At 38.3% G+C, this 12560-nt stretch overlaps 1 protein-coding gene across 1 annotated transcript in view; it reads left to right on the top strand.

Annotated features, from left to right (window-relative positions):
• Positions 1-12560, top strand: part of LOC125249308 (NACHT, LRR and PYD domains-containing protein 3-like) — a 47430-nt gene that overhangs the window by 27162 nt on the left and 7708 nt on the right. The window contains exons 13-14 of the mRNA XM_048161574.1: positions 845-1021; positions 1420-1593. Coding sequence (XP_048017531.1) covers positions 845-1021; positions 1420-1593 — 351 coding nt within the window. The remainder of the gene's footprint in view (positions 1-844; positions 1022-1419; positions 1594-12560) is intronic.

The raw sequence follows: 12560 nt of genomic DNA, 5'->3' as shown, positions 1-12560 counted from the left end.
GCGTTTAATGTGTTATTGTCCCAAAAAAATAGTCACAATCTCAGTGTAGCAGTGTTTAGGATTGGTCTTGGGGATTGAAATAAAATCCTGAAAAGAAAAATGAGAAGGGAGATGCAATGACTCAGTGTTGTGGGAATGGAGGGAATGGAGAATATTTGAAAAATTATGAATTTTTATAATTTCATAATTAGAATTAAACCGAAGCAATTTCATTATTACTTCTATTGTCTTTGAAATATGTTTAAAGTGTCATGCCGAATATACTAACAAGCATTTATGGTAAACTAAAATATACATCAGTGTCATTTCTACTGAAACTTGTTTGTCATGTGTTTAAATGTATTTGTAATTAATAATTACATATTTGTAATGATGAAGTTGCAATTTAATAAATTTAAAAGATATTAACTTTAGATGTAAAACAGAAAAACAAACTACATTTAAAATTATAATCAAGCACATGTGCTTTAGTAGTCATCAAAATAGGTGCACTTTAAAGCATGACAGAAGATTATTAAAACATAATGATTTAAAATGTACTTTAAAACTTTAAATTTGACATTATTACAAGTGCATTTTGTAAAGAGTTTTTAATTTTAAGAAACAGTCATGAAAAAGTACTCTTTTTAAATACACTTAAAGTAAGTGGCCTTATATTTCCTTAATATTACCAGTAAGTACAGTTTTTTTTAAATATAGTTTTAAGATTTGAAGTACACTACAGGTGCATGTTCAAAACAATTAAGTACACATCTTTTTCACAATAGTAAGGGGCTGTTCACACAAAATGCATTTTTATATTCTACTGCATGATTTTTTAAGAGTGTGTCATTGTTCTCTGCAGGTTGAGGAACTGTGGTATCACAGAGAAAGGTTGTGCTGCTCTGGTTTCAGCTCTGAGATCAAATCCCTCACACCTGAGAGATCTGGATCTGACTGATAATAAAAATATAGCTGGTTCTGGAGTGAAGTGGCTCTCTGATTTACTACAGAATCCTCACTGCAAACTGGAGAAACTATGGTAAGATCATATCTAGATCTCACACATGAAACACAATGTAAATTAATTTCAAAATGTCCTCTTTCTGCTCCTGTAAATTTAAGGGATTGAGCTCTAAATGTATACATTAAACTATAAAGCTATAAATTAAACACATGGGCTGCTCCTCAGTAACATGATAATGCAGGACTGATAGTCACATTGAAATACGCAGTTTCACATCACAGTTAACATTTAAATCTTTTGACTGTAAAAACATTCAACCTCAGAACAATAAGAAATGAAAAACATGCCAAATTCTTTCTTACTGTTCATCTTTATATAGTGGCATTTAGGAAACATTGTTTGTAAATGCTCTGTAACATTTTAGACCTTTATTCTAATGGTTCCTAAAATATTGTTTGTGCTTTTTTTTACAGGTTGATTAATTGCGGTATCGCAGATGAAAGTTGCTCTGCTTTGGCCTCTGCTCTAAAATCAATCCCCTCACACCTGAGAGATCTGAATCTGTCTAAGAATAAAATAGGAAATTCAGGAGTGATACTGCTCTCCAATGGACTGGAGGATACTCACTGTAAACTGGAGAAATTGTGGTAAGAACATCTCTATGCTAGTAACACACCCTTGTCCTCAGACATTTCTAGACATTGCATTATTGTATTTTTGGTTACAGGAGTGTTTTCGCCTCAACATAGTTATTTTAGCCAGTAAAACTAAAAATGAAATCCCTGATGAAGGAAATGACACATGGGTTCATATATGATATCTTTAACTTTACAGTTCTTCCACTTTTCCAGCTTGTCTGGACCTTGCCACTTTATCTACTGGAGTCAGGATTAATCCTTCTGAGGAACCTATAACCTTTATAGAAATTATAATGAGAGTTAATATTTAGAATCATCTGGCAGTTTTGATGAGCACATCAATTAAACAGGAGTCCTCTCAATGCAGATCAGCAGGTTTATAATTACAGGGTAAACCTAGAATTTCAAGGTTAGAATCAACCCAAAAGGATGTGAACTTTCAGAGCAAAATCTTTTAGGTCAAAGTATCTCCAATTTGTTAAACCATAAAAATCGGTAAAATGCTGGATGGAATCTTGATCTTGAGGATGGGGGAGGGGCACAGAAAACATAGTTGCACATCTGCCTACTCTACAAGATAAAAAAAATATATATATATTTTCAATGTTTAAATACTGCACTCTTGTCAGGGACAAGTGTTTATAAATATGTAACCTTTACAAAAGGAGTTCACAAAGGCAAAAAATACAACCCAGTCACAAAATAAAAATAAAAATAAATACAACCCAGTCACATGTGACACTTGTTCGTGAAATCACCACCAGGTGTTTTGTACACACTTTTTTATTAGTTATTGGAAAAGCCTTTTTGTGCAACAGCTTCAAGGCGCATCCTGTTTGACCAAACTTTAAATCTTGAATATTCTGGGGGTCTTTCTTGTGAATTTTGATATTCAGTTCCTTCCCCAAATGCTCTGTTGGGTTTAGGTATGCTGATTTCCTGGGACATTCTAACAAATTTATTTACTTCTTCTGGAACCACTTCAAACTCTCATTAGCAGTTTGTTTTGGATTGTTGTCCTGGTGGAAGGTCCACCAAAGTCTCATCTTCATCATTCTGGTGGATGGCAACAAATTCATCTCAAGAACATGGCTCCATTTATCTTCCCTTCAGTAATATTGATTCTGCCGGTACCACGAGAAGAGAAAAAGCCCCATACCATGATGTTTCCACCTCGAAAACATAACTGTTGGTATGGTATTTTTAGGATCATATGTAAAGCCATTTCTCAAACATGGCATCTAGTATTGTTGCCAGAAGTTTGATTTTTGTCTCATCTGACCACACTAAAATCTCCCAGTAGTTCAGACCTTTCATGCACTAACCCAACTGATTGTAATTTGCACAGGTAGAAGGTAGAACTACTTACTGAAATATGTTGCTTTCTTGTCTTGCCTTGCCTTAGTGTACTGCTTTTTCTTAGTGTGTTCAATACTTTTTCCTGTGTCATTTCACTTTCTTACACATAACTTTTTATGGATTATGTAGTATAATGATTTCCTTATTTGTATTGATTTCTTGAGCTAATATCAACGTCTGGTCAAAATTTTATATGAATTGCTGCATTGGAACTTTGTCTATTTAAAAAAATGTTAAAGTATTCAATGCTTATTTTACCTGCTGTAAATGCTTATTATGTTCCAGCTATTTGACTACTGTTACAGTGAAACATTACAGTGACAGCAGACAAAACGTTTGAAACAACATTTAATAATTCACTGATGTATTTCAACAGGTCAGGCATGCACATTGAAACATTTTTTCCCATACAACACAGAGCTCACTGTGCATAACATGCAGAAAAATAATAAATACATTGAATTATATGAATTGTTGATCATTTTTTATTGAATTGTTCCTTTGTAAATGAATTAAGGAAATTGTTGATCACTTTTTTATTAAAATGTTTCGTTGTAGCCTACTACTTAAAATGTGAGAACATTGTATGAATTCATTCTTATGATTTGAAAAATAAAGAAATTAATAAAAGTGAACCTGGACCACAAAACCATTCAAGTCGCACAGGTATATTTGTAGCAATAGGTCAAAATTATTAATTTTTTTAATGCCAAAAATCATTAGGATATTAAGTAAAGATAAATTTACCATAAATATATCAAACATTTATTTTTGTGACTGGATAGCCATCGCTAAGGACTTCATTTGGACAGCTTTAAAGGCGATTTCTTTTTTTTTTTGCATCCTCAGATTCTGATTCTCAAATAGTTGTATCTCAGCCAAGTATTGTCCTATCCTAACAAACCATACATCAATGGAAAACTTTAGTCAGATGATAGTCTTATGTATAGATGATTTATAAATCTCAATTTCAAAATTGAGATTTTAAACGGATCCAGGGTCACAAAAAGGCTATAAGATAGTCACAATTTAACTACAACAGTGGAATTAAAACTCAGGGACGAAATATCCCAATAAAACGTATGTGTTTGGGATATAAAATTAGGATGATGCAGCATCAGTAAAGACAATAATATGAACACGCTTTGGTCCATAATTCAGAACGAATTCAAAAAGGCATTGAAGTAATTAGAGTGAAAATTTCAGTTAAGTTTTATTATAAATAACAATTATTTTATGTTGTGTTATGTTTTCCCCTTAATAGTATAGAACAGATATGACCGCACACTCACTTGCAAATACTATTATATCAACATTTTGGCAAAAAGCCTTTGATTAAGCAATCAATCTCAGTCCAACAAACAATCAATTAACAAGTCTAAAAATAATCCAATTTTAGTCTCACTAAACAGCAAATGCTAACAACAGCAACTTGAATCTCAACATTCACAATGTCAAAATGCATAAAAATATTCGCATTGAAGAAGACATAAGTATCAATCCAAAACATACTGACTTAGATCATATCGATCATAAAAAACAGCTTAAATCAAAATCAACATTTAAACCATATGGGGTTAAAGTTTTCAGTTTGTGTATCATCCAATAGGCCTCCCTTTTAAGCAGAATACGATCCAAGTCACCTCCTCTCCTCGGTAAGAGTACCCTCTCAATTCCTATGTAACGCAAAGACGTAATTGGTTAATGATTAAACTCAGTAAAATGCTAGTGGGTAATTCATATTTTTGCATCTTATTGTACTCCGATGTTCAGCGATCCACGTTTTAAGCTCATGACTTGTTTTTCCAACATGATTTACTGCAGGGACATATTATGAGGTAAATGACTTTTGATTTTCAACGTATAATTTTTTAAAATAGGAATCATTTTACCAGTATGAGGATGTTTAAATGATGTACCGTGGCATGTATAGCAACACTGATTACATGTACCACACCGATAGTTACCTTCTGGAATTAATGTTAATGTAGTTTGTGTTTTTACACCTGTAACAAGACAAACTCTCCAGGTTTTCCCCATAATACTTAAACTGTGTTATTAGCCTCATCACAAAATCTACTGTTTTACATAAAATGCAGCGCAATCCCTGATCAGGATTTGTACACAGCCCTCTTGCACTTTAATAAGCATTAAAAAAATACATCACAAGACCATCATATCTCACAGTGAGTGCCAGAAATTTTCTCCACATATTATGTGCAATGAGCTGATTATTTTTTACTATTGCGAAGTGAGAGGAATGAAGAAAACTCTTCTCTCACGTGCGCGGACATACTGGTTACTCCTGGATAAGAAAACTTCTGTTCTGAGCATTTCGTCATAGTCGAGTGGTAGTGTTGGTCAGCAATATCAATGACACAAGTTCAAATCCCAATCAAACAAGGGCTACTGAGATGTGTGTGTGTCCTGCAATTCTAAAACACAATTATTTTTTACTTTTTTTAAAAGGGGAAACAAACACTACTAGATGGATACCAGGATCCCTGTGGAATTTTTGGGGTTGAATTATTGGGTTGAAAATGTCCATGGCGAGTATGTGAAGTGTCTATAGCCTAGGGTGACAAAGAACATGAGTGGGAAGTCTGTACCACTTTGTTTTGCTCTGGAAAAGCTGGCATAGTAAAAAGGAGTTAATAATCTGATCAAGCAAAGCATCTGATTCTATTTGAATTCTTCAGTCATTGAATAATGAAATATTTAACAATTAATAAACATTTATGACAAAATACTACAACATTTAAATGATTAATTCCTTCAATATCTATACACTTTAAAAATATTAGGCTGATGTCTAGAATAACGGTTTAAGTCTGAATTATTCTTTTGCGACTTCTCTTGTTTTTAGTCAGCCTCAGGCCCTGTTTCCAGCTAGTATAAAGATGTGTTTTGGTCGATCAGATCACAGAGAAACTTAATGAAAGAGATCTAGCGCGTCGGCGAGAGAGAAACTTCTGTTCTTAAATTGTTGCTGGCTCTATTTTCATTTTGCACTGTTTTAATCGTACACAGCAATGCTGCAATTTATTTGGCAATACAAATATAAAATGTGGCAAGAACAAGATCCTGTATTCCTGTCACATCCACACACCACATGAACTGTCAGTTTGTTTGTTTTTCTTCTGTCACGTGTTTCTTTGTTTGAGTTTCCCGCCACAATCTGTTTCCATGGACACTAATCATTATCATCGCAGCTGTTTGTCATTTGAGTTCATTAGTATGTGTATATCAGTTGAGTTCTGTCAGTGTGTCTTTGTCAGGTCTCGTTTCATGTAAGTAATGTGTTGGTTTATGTTCTGATCTGGATTTTGTATTTCTCCCTGTGGCTTATCAAGTAAAGACTTGTTTAATTTTACTCTTACTCGTCGTGTGTTTGATACACCACCATTACGTAACAGAAGACCTGACCTAAACAGTAGTGACGTGTTTGTGTAATCTGCGTTTTTTGTTTCTCCTGCACCATGCCTTGAGCAGAAGGACCGCTCCTTTGAGCCACATTTAGAGGATTTTATCCGTCTCGTACCATCTACAACTTTCCCGGACCGCAGCCTCTGCAGCTTCCTATATGCCGGCCTCAACACCGCCACCAAAGCGCTGCTGTCCGGGGAAGGGCCTCGAGGGAGTTTCATGGAATATGTCGAGTGGGTGCTGGTGTCCTGTGATTAGCCGCTCATAGTGGACATCGTCGACGAAGACACCAGCCCCACTAGCTACCCATTGCCCAGCCAACAACACCTTGACTGCGGGGATCGACAGCCCGAGCCCACCGCAGGCAACGAGAGCCACTCCACCGTGACGTACAAGCCAATGCTCACAAGAGTGACCAAGCAGAACATCGCCACAGACCCTCAGCGACGCGTGCCTGACCAGGTGTGTGAGCCAGCTGCCTCAGCCATCGCTGAGGGAGTCTTAGTGGAGTTTGACGGGATGGAAAGGAGCCCCACCCAACCCCCCGTCACGGAGAGTGAGTGTTCGGCCACTGCACTGGAGAGAATTTGTTTTGATGTTGGAGAGGTTGTTTTGTTTTCCCCTCTGTTACCTCCTGAATCTATCTGTCATGTTTCTGTTTCTAACCGCTGGTTCCGTCCAGCCCTGAACTGTCCATCTTCCTGCTGGTTCCAGCCACACCTGTGTTCCCTCCCAACCTCCCTCATCCACTACCTCTCCAACACACCCTGGACTCTGTTTTGTTTTTTGGACTTTCCTCTGCTCCACAGTTTTTGCCCCAGTCCCCAGCTAATCCTGTTGCCCCATCATCGATGCCTCCCATCAGTCCCTCAGCGCCTCCTCTCAGTGGTGAGGCTACACCTCGGGCCCTCTGGGAGTCATCTCTTCATGGCTGTGAGAAGCCCTTGGCTTCGCCCTCTGCCTCTGCACACTCCAGTCCTCCTCGATCTGTCGTCCCACTCCTTCCTCTCTCGATGTTGGCAGAGACCATCGGACTTTCAGCCTTGCAGGACTCCCTCAGTAAGTCCGCTCCACCTGGATCGGGCATCGCTACACCTACGCCACAGACTTACGGGCCAGTCGCTGCTCTCCGGCCCTCCACCCCTTTGTCTTCGGCCAGCTCCTCCCTCCCTCAGGCTCCACCTCCGCCCTCTGTCGCTCCTGCTCAAATTCAGCCCTCCAGATCTCTACCACCATCTCGGGGGGTCGTCACTGTGGTTACGTCGCGGCCGTCTAGATCTTTGGAGTCCCTCCACTACATTGGCTCTCTGGCTTCGCGGTGGGCTTCTCCCACCTGCAGCGCCGTCATTGGACACAGTCTCAGCTGTGGCCTGGGTCACCAATCAACATCTGCCTCTGCTCAAGGCTCCACCCTGGACTTTTGTTTCCTGCCTCCTCCTGGTAGGCTGTCCACCTCCTAAACCACCTCCTACATCTTCATCTGCATCTCTCCATCATCTCCTTCTCCTCTCCATGGTGCTAGGACACACCTTACTGGGAGGGGGCAATATGTCACATCCACACGCAACATGAACTGCCAGTTTGTTTGTCTGAGACATTATGTAAACCTTGAAAATAAAGCAATACTATTTAGCCTAGCTAGTATATATATATTATATAATTTTTATTTATTTTTTTATTTTTTTTTTACTAATACTAATAAAATATACCTAATAATACCTAATACTAATAAAAATGACAGACAATGAATAACAAATCTCTTTTGGATCAAAAAAATGTACATTTCAAATTAAGAGCCAGGACTCGAACTCGGATCTCTAAAAGCACAGTTGCGCCATGTGTTGTAGCGCTGCCCACTATGCTATTGTTTCACTGCTGTTACAGTTTTTCTCAGTCACTTTGGTACATTTCTCACATCACTATTTACATTTGCACAACAGTTAATGCAGTTCTCAAAACAATTAGTACAAACTGCAAAATCTAGTTGATAACCTGCAAAAGCGTGTCACTTGCTCAAAATGGATAGGTCATTCCTCAAAAGCAAGTATTCGTGTCAATGAAAGTGTCAGTATCATCAAGATGAAAAGTCCTGACACCATTGTTTATGAACAAGATAGTCAAATGGCTTTGTCATGTTTTCATTATGACAGTTTACTCTGTCAATGTTTTCCAATGCAAAAAAGTCAGATCTTGGTGACACTACCTGAAAATGCTCAAGACAGCACTATATACTATTTGCACAGCCATTTGAAAAATACAGTAATGTTACACATTACTGTATTTAGTGAGGTAACTGAGTACAAGACACTGAATATGTATGTTTCACATTTTTACTGCATATGCTCTTTGCAATTCTAATTTGTTCACAGCATTGTGCAAAAGAAAAAATACACCCTTATTTGCAACAAGCATAAACTCCCTTTGGGTAGAGCTGTGCACAACTGTAAACAATATTGCAGTACATATGGCAAATCTTTACTGTAACACTACTGTACACTACAATACACTAAATGTGTGATGCAGTAAAGCTGTACGTCTAAATGTAAAATGTACAGTGACAAGTTCTTGTCCCACTGCAAGCTTCATGTATGACACGATGACAGTAGTGCAGTGCAGATTGTTTAGTGCTGAATTACTGTCCATTTATACACACCTGTTCTCCCAACGAAATGTTTGAATAATTGAATTTACAGTGGTTCTCCCAACATTTGGCTGCACCCTTCGACCAGCCTCAGCCATTGTGAGGCCGTGACTGACAACATGATCCACAATTGTAGCCCTGATTTCATCAGGGATCTGCCTATTGGCCTCTTCTTCCTCTTCACCTGTTTTGTCCCCTTCCCCTTCCTCCCCGCACCCTTACCCCTCTTCCATGAGGCTGACCTTCCATTTCTGTGTCACAGTATTGTAGAAATGGTACACACTATGTCCTGCTTGGTTCATATATGCTTGTAAAGTGGGGGTTTATGGGATTCAGCTCTGACAGTGATTGTAGAGAAGTGGCTTATCATTGGTTGCAACTAATGCTTCACACACCCCTTCTCATCAGTGAAAGTTGAGATTCACTTGAGAGAAATTGTTCAATTTAGGAGACATTTTCAGGAAAAAAAGATTTAAAAAAAATGTGTAAAATTTGCTTGACAGATTTTGACAACTAGTTCAACGTTTTTGTATGTAATGACTCAAGCAATGAAATGAGGACTATTAGTTTTATATGGAATGACTATTCAGCATTCACAAGTATAGTTAATTTTGACTGACATGACATAAGCAAATGATAATGTTATAAAACAGCAGAGAGTTGTATGAAAGCAATTGATGCATGTCCAAAAGCATTTGCAATTTGTTCGAAGGAATGAGAAACTGCTACTATGATGTGCACAAAAGACTAAATGTTGTGGAGGTTGAACAAAATGTTGTGCAAATGTAAATAGTGATGTGAGAAATGCACCAAAACGAATGAGAAAAACTGTAATACTCCCATGCAAAGCCTACTCATTCATGTAGCCTATTAGGGAAAAGTATGCTACCACTCCCCCATGCATTTATACCCCCATGCAAATGTGTAGCCTATATAATTCACATTTCTATTTTTTACTTTTATTACAAGAAGAAAATTAATAACATAATACACAGTCCAATTAAGAAATATTAGTATAATATATTAATATTAGTATTGTATTAAAGGGCAGTCCATGAAAAAGTAAACGAATACTTACATGTGGTTATGTGAATGTGATTTTTAAAAATCTTATTGATAGTATTTTTTAATCTCCACATGGCACAGTTAACTGCTACTCGCAAAAACAAACTGTGATATATCCATAACATGTGAAAATCTATGGTTATAGCGCCGCTTAGCGGTCAAGAGCAGAAATGCATTTCCCGCTGCAACTATAACAAAACCTACGGTGACAAAAAAGACATTCTGGTTGAGTATCATCTGTATGTGATTTGTTATTAGCTCCTTTACTCTCTTTCTCTCAGTTGCCCTTAGCTCCTCTTGGGTACTCCTGTGGCTGCCATCTAATACACTGTCAGTTCTAGACCGTGTCAGGTGAGACCGTGAGTATACGGTACGGCTCACTTTTTGGTGCTTTTCCACTACATGGTACAGCAAGGTATGGCTCACTTAAATAGTACCAGCTCAGTTGAGGAACCAAGCGTGCCATACCGATACCAAAATGTGATGTGTAAAAACTGCAGATCACTGATTGGTCAGAGAGAATTGTCACTGCCATTGGATTTGAAACACAAGACGCTAAACCCGCTAGATTTAAATAGTAAATAACAGCCACCGCAGTATCATTTGTTCGAATTACTTTTTTAATTACTTCCTTTAAATAAATGGCTGTATCGTAGTCAGTAGACGAGGTAGCTCTCGTTGGTAGCTAAAGAGTGGATCCATGGCAGTAGTGGCGACACAACTATAACCGTCAGTCTATAATCCCACCCACTTTGAAGTGGTACTAAGCTGCAATGGAAAAGCAAACCAAAAGTAAAGCAAGCTGAGCAGTGCCGAGTTTTACCATGCAGTGAAAAAGCATTTTAAACAAAAAAAAGTGAAAATCAAAACTGTGACAGAAAGTAGTCTTTGATAATGTTTAACTATATATCCAAATGCAATAGCTAATAAAATTAATTATGTCTGAAAACACTTCTCAGCAACAAGGATTTTCTCAACCCTGTTTAAAATGACCTGTGGTTATGCTATGTAAACATTCTATCTCATACCACAAGAAAACAACAAACGTTGCTAATATACACACACAATGTGGTGTAATACTACTAAAAAATTATAATCACATGCTACACGTTGGAGGCAGTGCAATCCTAACAACCTGCGTATTTTCCCATGTCATCTAGTACATTACTTTCTATTTCTATTGGGCTCTGGAATTGTCAGTCTGCTGTAAACAAAGCAGACTTCATTACATCTATTGCTACTCATTCAGGTCTCCATCTCATGGCTCTGACTGAGACATAGATCAAACCAGAGGACACTGCCACACCAGCAGCCCTCTCCTCTAATTTCACTTTCTCACACACCCCACGCCAGATTGGGAGGGGTGGTGGTACTGGTCTGATTATGTCCAATGAATGGAAGTTCAAACCTTTACCATCTCTCTGTGACAATAGCTCATTTTAATCACATGCAATTACCATCACCTACCCTGCTAAAATCCATGTTGTAGTTGTTTATCGTCCCCCAGGTAAGCTAGGTACTCCACTACACACCTCAGACCATTTCCGCATCACTTTTAATCTCAACCTGACCCCTAACTCAACACACACTCCACCACGTTACTTTTCGTCGAAACCTACGCTCACTCTCACCATCCCACCTATCCTCTTTGGTCTCATCCACACTTTCTCCCCTTAATCAGTTCTTATCACTTGACACTAACAATGCTACAGACACTCCACAGACAATGGTTTGCACCACTCTAACATCTTGCTTAGATGACTTCTGCCCCCTTTCATCCAGACCAGCCCGCGCCACCCCCTCTGCCCCCTGGCTATCCAATGCTCTCTGTGAGCATTGGTCTAGACTCAGGGCTGCAGAGGGGAAATGGTGCAAATCTAAAGATCCTACTGATGTAAGCTTTTATCAGTCATTCCTTTCTTCTTTCTCTACAAATGTCTCCAATGCTAAAACCACATACTATCACAATAAAATTAACCATTCTACTGATTACCACACACTTTTCAAAACCTTCTCTTCTCTTCTTTGCCCTCCTCCTCTCCCTCCCACATCAGCTCTCACAGCTGATGACTTTGCCACATTTTTCACACATAAAATAACAACCATCAGCGGTCAATTCTCCACATCACACACTGACAATAACATCTTAACGGAAAACACACAAATGCTCCCCTTCTTCTCCATGCTCTCTGAGGCAGATGTTTCCAAACTCATCCTTTCCAATCACCCTACTACCTGTCCGCTAGACCCTATCCCCACTCATCTTCTTCAGGCCATCTCCTCCTCAATTGTACCTGCACTCACTCACATTATCAATTCTTCCTTTCACACTGTTACATTTCCCACAGCTTTTAAGCAGGCTAGGATTACCCCGCTGCTTAAAAAACCCACTCTGAATCCAGCACTTTTAGAAGACTATAGACCGGTATCCCCTTGTTCCCTTCATTGCAAAGACACTTGAGAGAGTTGTGTTCAACCAACTTTC

This window comes from Megalobrama amblycephala, linkage group LG16 (genome assembly GCF_018812025.1).
Source record: "Megalobrama amblycephala isolate DHTTF-2021 linkage group LG16, ASM1881202v1, whole genome shotgun sequence".
Lineage (NCBI taxonomy): Eukaryota > Metazoa > Chordata > Actinopteri > Cypriniformes > Xenocyprididae > Megalobrama > Megalobrama amblycephala.
The sequence above is the reverse complement of the archived record's forward strand: the minus strand, read 5'-3'. Positions and strand labels throughout refer to the sequence as shown.